Source organism: Carassius auratus, chromosome 5 (assembly GCF_003368295.1).
Source record: "Carassius auratus strain Wakin chromosome 5, ASM336829v1, whole genome shotgun sequence".
NCBI lineage: Eukaryota > Metazoa > Chordata > Actinopteri > Cypriniformes > Cyprinidae > Carassius > Carassius auratus.
The window spans coordinates 28,206,333-28,218,759 of record NC_039247.1 but is presented as its reverse complement, the minus strand read 5'-3'; the positions used below and the strand labels follow the sequence as shown (position 1 = coordinate 28,218,759).

Sequence of the window (12,427 nt, the reverse complement as noted above, 5' to 3'; positions counted from 1 at the left end):
ACCTTCTTCCCATTGACAACTTTCTGGCAGAGGGCAGCAGATCTTCCACACAAATATGATGGTATTTTGCCACGTTAATTGTTCCTTCTAGTCTCACAATTGTGCCAGTCCCTGCTGCAGAGAACAGGATATTACCACCTCCATGCTTTACTGGAGGAATGCTGCTATTTGGATGTGAGCTGCACTGGTTTTTTTGTCAGACATGATGTTTGGTGTTAAGGGCAAATAATTAAATTTGGCCTCATCGTCCTCAGAATCCTCTAGGTGCGTTTTGGCAAAATACAGTCTGAATGTATGTGGCCTTTCTTTTTTCTGGAAACCCTCTCATACAAGCCACATTTGTGGATAATGTGTGATATTGTCACATGCACACAATGACCGCTATTTGACATGTAGGGACTCCTAAAAATACGTTGTGTTAAAATGTATTTGATATTATTTTAATTTTTCTTTATTTTGAAATATGGTACAACAACTACGTTTTGCTTGTATTCAATGAGAAAGTGTGTTCAATACAGGTGTACTATTGCAAGCCAATGACTGTTGAGCTTGAGGTTGCGTCATAACGTGAGTCACGTAATGAGGAAGGAGAAGAATCACACATGTTGAGAGAGTGTGCTGCCAGAAAGGTCTACTGTTCCGATGAAAAGTGCGTCATCCTTTTGGAGACTAGTATATTCTTTGTAATATAAGGCCCAAAGTGTAAAGTGACGACGCTTGTTTTATTTTCTGTTCGTATTTTACGTGCATCTTTGTTTTGTTGTTTTCCGTGATCCTGCGAGTCATCACTTAGTAAGCCGTTTGTAATGATGGTTTAGCGGTTATAGAGACAATCCACTATATGCACGGAGCGTTCTTTGGAACTTCCGCATTAAGATAAGTCAGCCCGTGAACTTCCGGTGGAACGTCATTTGATGTTGTGGTACTTTTAGGTTAGTGGGCGGCACCTTCAAATCCAACTCCTTGAGACTCTAGTGGTTTATAGATACAGTTTGAACTATAACTTATTTATTTAATTTATTATTTATTCAATATCTACGTGAAAATAAAGTAATAACTTAGGTTAACGGAAATGAAAAAGGCATTTAAATTTCAGCGCTGTGAGGGAACGTCAGCTGAGCACTGTTGTGTCCCTCAGTGTTCGTCCTCAGCGAAATTCAACTCAGTTATAAGTTTTCATACTTTCCCTTCAGACGTACAACAGCGAAAGAAATGGATAATAAATATAAAAAGAGACAATTTTATTATATCTCACCATACACGCGTGTGTAGTCGGCACTTTGTGCCAGAAGAGCTCAAGGAGCCTGCTGAAGTCGGAGGGAGGCGAAGGCTGAAGTCTGGTGCCGTACCTGTACTGTTCCCTTGGAATAATTACTCTCTTGGAGAAAGAAGGCTTGGAGTTTGGGAAAGGAGAACGAGACCAGAGAGTATGGAAACTGGGGAATATTATGAACGTATATCTACCAACGACCACGATTACAGCGCAGCACCGCAGCCCGCGTTTGTTGACTTGGTTCTGGAAGAAAACGAAAGGCTTCGCGAAGAAATCGACCATGTGAGGCAGCAGATGGAACAGATGTCACTCAAACAGCGTTTTGGGCTTCAGCGATTTACCGGTTCTGACAGTGACATCCGTTTCTATACCAGGTATGTAGACGTATTTAATTTAATAAAAACGCATTATACTTTAAGAACACTTTAAATATCTTGCATTTAAAGACTGATATTATACAGTGATCATACTATCTTTACTAATTACATTTAAAAATAAAATATTATTTAATATTAAAACACTTTATAGGCTTAATGTGCATCGTGCATTAAAGAAGTACTCCAAATAAAGTTTAATTGTAATATTTATATCCTAAACTTCAAGCATTATGTCAGTAAATATCGATTTTTAGTATACTTAGTATGAAATAAATTATTTTAAAAACATTTTGGTTTAGGTTTTTTTTGCACTACGGTGTCCAAACCACAAACATTGAAGCTTAAATATAAATAGACCAGTGCAAGTCACTTCCTACTTCAGGTTCACCTCTGACCTGGTGTGTATAAATGTAATAATATGTATGGTGCTATATGCAAGAAATGTCAATGCTTTGACATTTTCACTATTTACAGGTTTTCATCTTATGATCATCTGATGCGGTTTTGGCAGGTTATTGATCCATCACTGAGATTCATGGTTCGAGTAACCAGAGCAGGAACTGCAAACATTGAATCTGAAAAGCAAAGTGCTTCCATGGTAAGTCTGTTGTCTGTGCTATTATGAACAAACTCTCCGGCTACAGAATTTATGCATCCTATCATTTACTTGTTCAAAACATGGTTGGACTTTTACTTTCTGAAGCCAGGATGTTCACATTATGACCAACACTAGTACTTTTAGAATTTAATGTAGAATGAATGGAAATAAATTCCACACCATCAGATATCTGTTGTTGTAACTGTACTGTACACCTACTAGTTTTGACAATTACATATACAATTTAATACAATTTTGTTATGATCTGTCAGTCCTTACAGGCAATAGATGAACTGTTCCTCTTCCTGAACTACCTTGCCCTTGGTCTGAAGCAGAGGGACCTAGCTGAGCGGTATGGGGTGCATCAATCTACTGTAAGCAGAATCATTCTGACCTGGAGCAATTTCCTGTTCTCTGTTCTTGGTTCACAATGCATTTGGATGACTCAAGACAAAATTAAGGAACACTTGCCATCAGAGTTTGAAGACTACCCAGACACCACCACAATTCTGGACTGCACAGAGCTCCGGTGTCAAACACCCTCCTCCACTTTACTTCAGAGTGAGGTATACTCAAACTATAAGTCCCACTGTACCCTGAAGGGTATGATTGGCATGGCCCCCCATGGCGCTGTAACCTTTGTTTCCTCCCTTTTTGCCGGCTCAGTAAGTGACAAACAGATCTTTGTAGAGTCAGGTATTCTTACTCTGCTTAGGCCAGATATGGCAATTATGGTCGACAGAGGCTTCCTTGTGGATGACTGTGTGCCCTGTAAGGTGTACAGGCCTGCATTCCTCGCTGGGAGACCTCAGATGCCAAAGCACGAGGTCAGGGAGACCCAATCTATTGCACATCTCAGAGTGCACATTGAGCGCCTAATTCGTAGACTTAAGGAATTTAAATTCTTTGATACGGTCATCCCCTTAAACATGTTTGGGAGCATAAATCAGCTTTATGCAGTTGCATGCCTACTGTTAAATTATCAGAGTGGGCCACTTGTAAAAGCTTGGGCTAAGTAAAAGTGCCTCTTGGTTTTATCCTCTCTTAATCCTGGTATATATATCTTAAACATGCCTCTAGATTTCTTCTCTGTATATATCATTCATCTCATAGTTTAAACTTAAAATCTATTCACAAAAAATCTGATTAACTGTAATAATTACTTTTGTTGTTTTTACATTATTTCTATGTTTTGTACTCTTTGTTAATTGTATTTAACTTTTCAATATTTGTTAACTAATGAAGTATAAATTCAGAACACACAAACAAATAACATGTTTATTAAAATACATAATTTAATCAGTTAACAACAGATCCTGTACATTTGTGGAAACAATTCAAAATAAAGCATGGGGCAAAAAATATGTACAAATTGATGGAAACTGATTGAATGGCTTGAAACGTTTCAAGCCAAAAGTGTTGGAAGATAAAAGTAAAAGTAAAAGTAATCAACCTTTTGCTTCATTGTTTTAATGACTCCCTCATCTCTGTATATTCTTTGTATGAACATGTCGTCTTCAGTAAACACAACAAAATCACACCACTTCATCCCGGAAATGAACAGTTGGCCCTGCACCTGCCAGTAGTAAGTGTGAGACTGTTTGAGCTGTAGCACTCCACCAGAGACCCTAAGGTAGGCACAGTCCACATAGCTTCTCAAATTTGGGCACTTCACTTCTACCAGTCCAAACACAGGATCAGCTTTAGGGTCGTACACCAACCCATCTGGTGATGAGCCAAGCCAAGGTGCATCGGGGTGGATGATAAAACCACAAGGGTAGTGATTTACCTCCTGAATGCAGCAGTATTCCTCAATAGCTTTGGGCTCCATCTGAAGGCCCCGCTTCATTTCTGCAGACTGATAGCCTGACTTCAAAATTCTCACCGCTAGACTCGCCGCTGAGGACTGCCCTCTCACATGGCAAACTTCTCTAGACATAAATTGATACACATAAAAATAACTTTAGTATTTATATTAGATGACAATAAATGAGTATTAAGAAATGAGTATAAATGAGAAAACAAAATGTGCTGAATGTGCCAGTATAGTTTACAGTTACCTGAATCTAGAGGAGGTTAGACGTGGCTTTCTCAATAAATGCCATTCCCTCATTGTGCTTTGTTGTCTTGTGCCCATCTCAGTTTCGTGTGCCATGACTTCTGTTGTTGCTAGAGAAGTCATGTGCATCTGCTGATGGTGAGTCAACACAAAACAGCACTCTGAGGGACCTAGACAGTAGCCATCCAGAGGTAAGTATGGTCGTGGTGGTGCAGTGCTATGTGGACAGGTCTTTGGTGGGCTCCATGCTGGAAGTTGATAGGACAGTAAACTCCCTTCTTGGACTTTTCCAAAAGCACTGTCAACTAAAGGCACATCCCCTGAAATACCCATAGTGGCTATTAAAGGAGCAGATTCTTTCGACATGCCTTCGTAAATATCCTTCACCCGTAGAACTGACATGTCTGGAAGGCAACAGGTCAGGTTACAGACAGCTTTATACAGGTTGCTCCTGAAAACGCATAAAAGACATGCACACAGTGTTAATTAAAGGTTCATGTAATGTGTAGATTACAGTGATCATAAACAAGTCTGAAAAAAAGTATTTTACAGTTTAATACATATTTTCGACACATGCATGTAGTAAAACAACTTCCCATTTCTACACCTTACCTGATGCCTTCTGCCAATCTTCTCTCCTTGGGCCTAGCTGACAATACCACCATTTCATTTGTTGGACCAGGCTTAAAGCCCTGTAAATGAATGTTGTATAAGAACTTATTTGTGCTGTATTTAGTTTACTTTAGCTCCATGATTTACCTATTTTCATAAGAAAAGATTCCGCACTATCTCTGTTATTGGAAGTTGATGTGAGAACAAGAACAAAACTTAACAAAGAAGATGTAGGATTATATTATAATGTGTAAATTAACAATTAATTGTGATAGTGTTGAGCAGCATCACCTGGGTCCTGGGTTTGTGCCATTGCTGCTCAGACCCTGTGCAGCTGTGAGTCGGGGGGACAGCTGCCGCTCCCTGTTGGCTGTAATGTGCTGTTTGGAAGAGCAATGCTGCAATGTGATTACATAGAGCAAGCCCTGCCACACATGAGCACTGACAGGCCATCAGCTCCACAGGTTTAGTGTGTTTGAGGACAACCTGTAAGCGAAAAAGATATCAATAGTATTTTTTCTGTGTTTTAGGATTCAGGCAATCATAGTCACTAATTACTGGAATAAATAATCATTAGTTGAATTATGTTGGTTTGCACTGTATCTAGTGTTTGAATCTTCCTTGGGCTACAGTGTCAAATGTTGGCAAGCTAACTAACTCTACTCTCTGGGAATCTTAATAGGCCGTATTTGTAATAAATTACTGTGTATATACTTGTTAGAATACACAGTGTGCAGTTGATATAGTGGTACAGTGAACTATTGTCCTGACAGCAACAGTTATGCTGTAAGCCTTTGTAAACTCCAAACATTGGTCATTATCTGCATAATTATATATATATATATATATATATATATATATATATATATATATATATATATATATATATATATATATATATATATATATAAAATTATGCAGATAATGATTGTAATAGACCAATGTTTGGAGTATTTTTTTTTTTTTTTTTTCATTGAATTCCTAGAGAGCAGACACTGCCTTATTACATTTTATTACATTGAATCTGATCTCATTCCCCTACACTCAAGTTGTGTGGTCTCTCATTTTTCCTCATAGACCTGAAGCATCTTGCCCTCACAGAAACCTCTCCTGCCTCGTTCTTGTCAGAAACTGAGAAACAAAACAATTACAACACTAGGAATATCAATACACATGCACTTGGATTTTTCCTCAGCAGTGGAAACATCTTATACTGCCTGCTGTTATTTATAGTCATACAGATAAGAGAACATAATTCAAAAGGGAAAATCTGTAACCTGTGGCATTTCAAGCGTTTAATAAAAATGCATGCGTCTTGCGGAAGAACATTGTAGCCGGATTTACTTCTCTATGTTTATGTTCATACATAGTGATACAAGCCGACTGGTCTAAAATAGTCCCAATATAAACACTATTATAGGTGTATAACGTAGTGATTCAGGATAAGACAAAAACACGGTTTAGAAAATCGATTCATGATGTATTCGCTCATATAAATTGTGTAAATTTTGAAAATAAAAAAAAGTTACAGACAGCAGCTAAATAACATTGTGGTATTTTAAAGTTTAATGATATATCAACATACTAGTGTATATGTCGAGCCTGGTAATCACGGGAGAGTACCTAGACACGTAATTGTAAATTTAAATGCTGACAACTAACGTTAAAAACGTGTTAACTGTTTGGATGTTTGCTAGCGATCCTATCTCGTAAACAACATCATAACAGCAGTCTTAATAATCGATAACTTCTCAAGTGTTTAATTGAACTTGAAAGACTTATTTTGTTTTATTTAATTTTTTTGCATTATTTGGTTTTGGAGGAAACTGAGTGTTTGCTAGGATTCTGAATTGAAATTTTATGTATCTTGATTGAGTTCTAGTATTCTAAGAAGGAAAGTATAAGAAGTGTGAAATAACAAGAACCATACTGAGACTCCAAAAGAGGTTTATATTTTTTTTATTATTTAAAAAGAAAAGAAGCAACTTGCATATACCATCAGGAAGAATTGTTTATCTTCTTTAAAAAACAAAGGAGTTGTTACCTTAATGTACAAATAAATTTTGTTATATTTTTTCCCCTTTAACATTTGTCCTTTGGGTTTTCATTGGGACTGGAAAGTTAATTAATTTATTAAGTCACTGAATCCTTGGGAAATGTAAATAAGAATTGTTAAATTGATCTTTAGTGAAGAAATTGAGTAAAAATTGGTACAGGAGGAAAATTCATTTTACAATTGTTTTTTTGTAATTACAAAGAGGAACTACCGGCCTAATTCACCATCCAACTGCCGGGAATCCAGGATTCTTGTTTAAGTAAATAATTAAATTAACCCCCAGGGTTAAGGAAAGGGTTACAGACATAATATCATCCAACTGCTTTTTAGTAGCTGTAGGCATCTAGGTCCCCTTTCTGGCCAGTTTCCTCCCGGCTCTTTCATGTGGTTTGGAGCAATGTCCTGATCCAGGGAGGGTGTATGTTGCATCAAATACCTTCCACTTCTTTATAATAAACTTCACCGTGCTGCTAGGCATTTATAGAGGTGCATCTCTTTTCAAGATCTCCAAAGCAGGCTAAATTTTGCACTCACTACTTGGTTGGGGCTCCTTTTGCACAAATTACTGGTGGCGTTGCATGGAGGCGATCAACCTGTGTCACTGCTGAGGCATTATTGAAGCCCAGGTTGCTTTGATAGCGGCCTTCAGCTCCTCTGTATTGTTTGTCCAATGTTATGTATCTTCCTCTTCACAATACCCCATAGATTCTCTGTGAGGTTCAGGTAAGGTGTGTTGGCTGTTAAATCAAGCACAGTAATATCATGGTCAGTAAACCACTTAGAAGTGGTTTTGGCACTGTGGGCAGGTGCTAAAGCCCTGCTACAAAATGAAACAGCATCTCCATAGAGATTGTCTACAGATGGAAGCATGAAGTGCTCCAAAATCTCCTGGTAGACGTCTGCATTGACTTTGGACTTGATAAAACACAAAGGACCAACACCAGCAGAAGTCACAGCACCCAAATCATCACTGACTTCAGAAACTTCACACTGGACTTTGGATTCTGTGCCTCTTCAGTCTTCCTCCAGACTCCAGACCTTGATTTCCAGATAAAATGCTAAATTTACTGAGCAACAGTCCAGTTATTTTTCTCCTTACACCAAGGTGAAATGCACTGGTCATCCCTGTTGCTTGTGCATCGTTTCCTACCACACTTTTTCCTTCCAGTAACATTTACAATTAAAGAGCCAGTAAAATGAAAATTCTAAGCTTCCTATCACTGTTTATAAGTCCTGTACAACAGGTTTAAATCCATGCAAGGTTAAAAAACATTGTCATTTTGTCAAAATATTGTTTTAAAATTACCTCAATTCTTAGAGATCCCCAAACGGTTCGCGTGAAGCTGTTCAAAAGATTCAGTTTCCTTAAACCCCACCTTACGGTAGCATACTGTGTTCTGATTGGTCAACTGACATAGTCAGTTTTGATTGTTTGTTCCGCATGTACGTGTTGTAAAACGAAACGCCCATAGCTCACCTTCGGATGTTAGGGTATTATTACAGTACATAAATACTATGGCATCAATTTTGCCTTATAAATATGAGCCAGAATCTGAAGAGGAAACAGACAAAGTCGTTCAACCGGCCACACAATTAAATCAACGAATTGACCAGGACGTTTCTCAGTGGCAAGTTTAAACTTTGTATGTGGTAAATTACGTGATAAAGCAATGTCGCTTTCTTGCACTCGTTTATGACGATTTACTTATTAAGGTGCACGTTTGGGAACTGTCACAGAATGCCCACCAAGTCTGAAAACCTTTGCTGTCAGGAAGTACAACAGGTAGTATGATTATATACTTTTATATTGTAATTACATATTTTCCTTTGGACGCTTATTTTATGTATACTAGTTGTAATGTTGTGACATTGACACCCATGATATAGTATAATGTGTAGAGTTTGGTTCCAAAACGTGATTGCTCAGTTTTAAAATGTTTATGTTGTACTAGCCGTATTTGTTATTAGTTATGAATGCTTAACTTAGATCAAAACAAACCAACTTCAGTTTTATTCATATTAAGGTTATGTATTTTTAAAACCAAACTCTTCATATGTCTTTATTTTTATTTAGATTTTTACCTACCTTTTCTCTGTGTAAATAGTTTCCATTTTCACCACTTTAAATTACCTCTATGTGTATGCTATATAAATAAACATGCCTTGCCAAATATTTTAATATTCTATAATATTCTGTTACCTTAAAAAAATAATATTTAGAAATGTTACCAGTTAATTTAAATTTCATTAATACTACTTTATAGAGTAAAATTGTCTTAATTTATATTTTTCTTATTAGGTAATAAGAAGAAATCAACAGATTCCAGTGCCTCCAATCTGCATGATCCTGCATCCAGGCTTTGAAGCAAACTGTCTCAATCCGTATACCCTCCAGAACATTCATAATATATATAGAAGTGACTATGGTCCATTAAGACGCCGAACAAGAGAGGAGTAAGTTTGTTATGAGAATTAGCAGGACTAATGAAATATAGAAATTGAATAAAACAACAACTTTAATTGCCTCTAAAGGACAATCAATGACTTGAAATGACTTGAAAACTTGTAATGAAATAAACTTTATATGTAAAAAGATATATTTTTTATTTACAAATAGAAATTTAGTAAGAATGTCTTCTCTTTGAAAAATAGGCAATTCCGACATTTGGCATATCGGAGCTTTGTTAGCTGGTGCTGGGGCTTCTTAGGCCGACATGTCAGAGTGGTCATTCCTTCCTGTGTTGTATCCCGGATATGCCAGGAGTTCCCAGATCTGGCTGGTCACTATGTCGGCTTTCGGCCACCTCTTGACTGAACCGGGATACATGGCGAGCAATTGTTTCCTCCTTCGAGGGTCTCTCGAACTCGGCAGAAATGGCCATGGGAACAGGAATTGCCTGTAGCTCCTCAACAAAAGGTGCAGGGTCTACTATAACCTCCTCGAAGACGAGCCTCATTAGGTCATCAACGTAATCTTGAAAATATTTGTAAAAAAAAAAAAATTATTTTATATTTATTTGAAATAAAAATGTTTACAATAAAAAGTTTAGAAAAATACTGTATGTAGGCTCTGTTTTCAATGGCCTTGCAATGGGTTCTCCCTTCTTAGACTTGGGAAACACCACTTTGAACACTGGTTTCCCATTTGCAGTTGTTGCTTGTTCTCGACCAATGTTCTCGTTATGGTGTAGAACTGCTAGGAACAATCTGCAAAAAACAAATTAGCCCATAAATCACAGGTTCCCTACATAATGCAATAAAAAAAAAAAAAAATAATAATAATTTATTACCTGCACAACATTCCCATGAAAGGAAACACTACATTTTTGGGTGTAAACTTCAGTATCAAGCTGTGGAAAGCCTCCAGCGATGATGTCTGAAAGTGGTGGCTTAACTTTGCCACATCTTTGAGAACCCTCTTGTTGCAGAGAACCTTCTCAACTTTGTGGAGTTCCAGCGATTCTTATATGTAATGACAATGTAGTAAAGTAAATTCCATGCATGTGATGGTGGAGTAGCAAATGCATTCAATAATATATATTATCAGGGGTATAGTATGGCCTAACAATAAATGTCTTGAATTTGATAAAAAAAAACAAAAAAAAAAAAACATAAAACTTATTTAAATACCTGGATTAAACCATTTCGTAGCATTCTTGGACACACGGTCTGGATGGGCACACTTTGGGAAGATGGGGCTGTCGTGTACATGAACATTCTGAATGTGATTCACAATGGATGTTCACTTAGCCACCTTCTCTGGTCCTGTTGTAGAATTTGAAGAACTCCAGTAGACATGGTTCCTTATGCTACAAAGTCACTTCTTCAAAACTATACACTCCTTGTTTTTTGATAGTTGCTCAAGCTTCTTTGACAGACCTGATTCAATGAGGTAAACGAGTATTTAAAAAGTATAACTATTAACTAAACTATATTATGTAGTAAAAAAAAAAAATACCTTTCTCAAAATGCAACACATATCATAAAACTGAATAATGCTGCATTCTCTCAAATATTTCTGTATCTGAGTGTGGCGGTCAGTCACAATGTAGTCGACTGTTAAGCCACTTGACTCTAGATGATCAAGACATCTCTTTAGGCCCTCTTTCTCCATATGGTAACTACCGCCGACTTCATTACTCTAGGTATACAACACAGTAACATCAGTCATTAAATAGAGAAATTATAAACTTGTGGAAAATAGAAAAGAAGTTGTTCATGATTTTATTTTTAAAAAGCTGACCCACCTGAACAAGTTGTATGTCCAAAATAGTGCTGCTCTCTGTGTGCATCAACGTGTAACTCCCATATTTGGCTGAATGTCCTAAATTAAACACAAGATAGATTTTAAAATTTCATTAGACAATGAATAATGTGTACATTTTCAATCTTCAAATCTTGTTTTCATTGTCTTCTACAAAATAAAAAACTGTTACCAGGTGAGTCAGCTCGCATATCTCTGGCAAGGCCAAGTTTTTGTTGGTCACTTTTCCATTTGTGGATTATGGCAGGCTCTAGGAAGCTCCTAGAATGTCTCCGGAATGTTTCATATGTGAAAATCTGTAATTGCATGCCTTTGCAAATCTATGAGAAAAGTTGAAGTATTATGTAAAGATCATAACTTAGAATTGTGTGGTACAACAAAACGTTTCATGCTTACCTTTTGCACTTGGATGAATGATCCTCCGGTAAAATACGTGGCTGCAGATAACTGAAGGTTTCCGACGGGCGTACTACCAACAGTGGGCTGGCTCTCCCATTGCTTATGGTAACTGCACTTGGGGCAAAGCTGGAGGAATGCCACATATGTACCAATCCGGCGTAGACTTACATCACACTTGTGTTTACATATCGGGCATGTGGCAAACAGCTCACGCTGGCAGGTTTCAAACACAATGAATTTGTTATCACCATACATTGTCCTCTGCACAAACCTAAAGTTAAAAAAAAAAAAAAAAATTGAACTATATTTAATTTATACAACATGTTTTGGTACAGAATTAAACTTATGTGTACATTGCTTACGAAATTTCAGATTCCTCAGATATTGTAGAGTCGCCTGGATTAAAGGTTGAGTCATGAGGTTCTCTGACTCTATATGTACTTTGAAAAGATAGAAAGCATATATAAAAATGAACATAGTACTAGTTATTTAACTGGGGCTACAACTACACAGAAACAATTTGCAACTTTAAAATACAGATCAGACAACACATTTTAAAAACAATCACATTTACACATTGGTTATGTTGTAACCAAACAGGGCCCACAACTACACGGTAAACAATGTATAACCACAACATGCAAACGCGAAATACTGTTAAGACATTACAGTTTAACCATTACTAAAATTAACAATGGTTTTACTTCAGTTACAAACAAAACAAAACAAAACAGGGTTACTGTAGTGAAATCATGGTAAACACAAAATAACCATGGTTTTTCTAAACCA

The 12,427-nt window shown here is 37.0% G+C and overlaps 1 protein-coding gene and 1 long non-coding RNA gene across 2 annotated transcripts; both read right to left on the bottom strand.

Annotated features, from left to right (window-relative positions):
• Window positions 1–3,516: 3,516 nt before the first annotated feature.
• Window positions 3,517–4,640, bottom strand: LOC113069694 (uncharacterized). Its single transcript, XM_026242835.1, has 2 exons — window positions 4,309–4,640; window positions 3,517–4,179 (listed from the first exon to the last, which is right to left on the bottom strand). Exons 1-2 carry the CDS (start codon window positions 4,638–4,640, stop codon window positions 3,654–3,656), a joined length of 858 nt encoding a protein of 285 aa, XP_026098620.1. The 3' UTR covers window positions 3,517–3,653.
• Window positions 4,641–10,973: 6,333 nt separating this feature from the next.
• LOC113069482 (uncharacterized) lies at window positions 10,974–11,943 on the bottom strand. Its single transcript, XR_003279730.1, has 3 exons — window positions 11,412–11,943; window positions 11,223–11,299; window positions 10,974–11,116 (listed from the first exon to the last, which is right to left on the bottom strand). It is a non-coding gene; the product is annotated as an uncharacterized LOC113069482 (long non-coding RNA).
• Window positions 11,944–12,427: the final 484 nt, after the last annotated feature.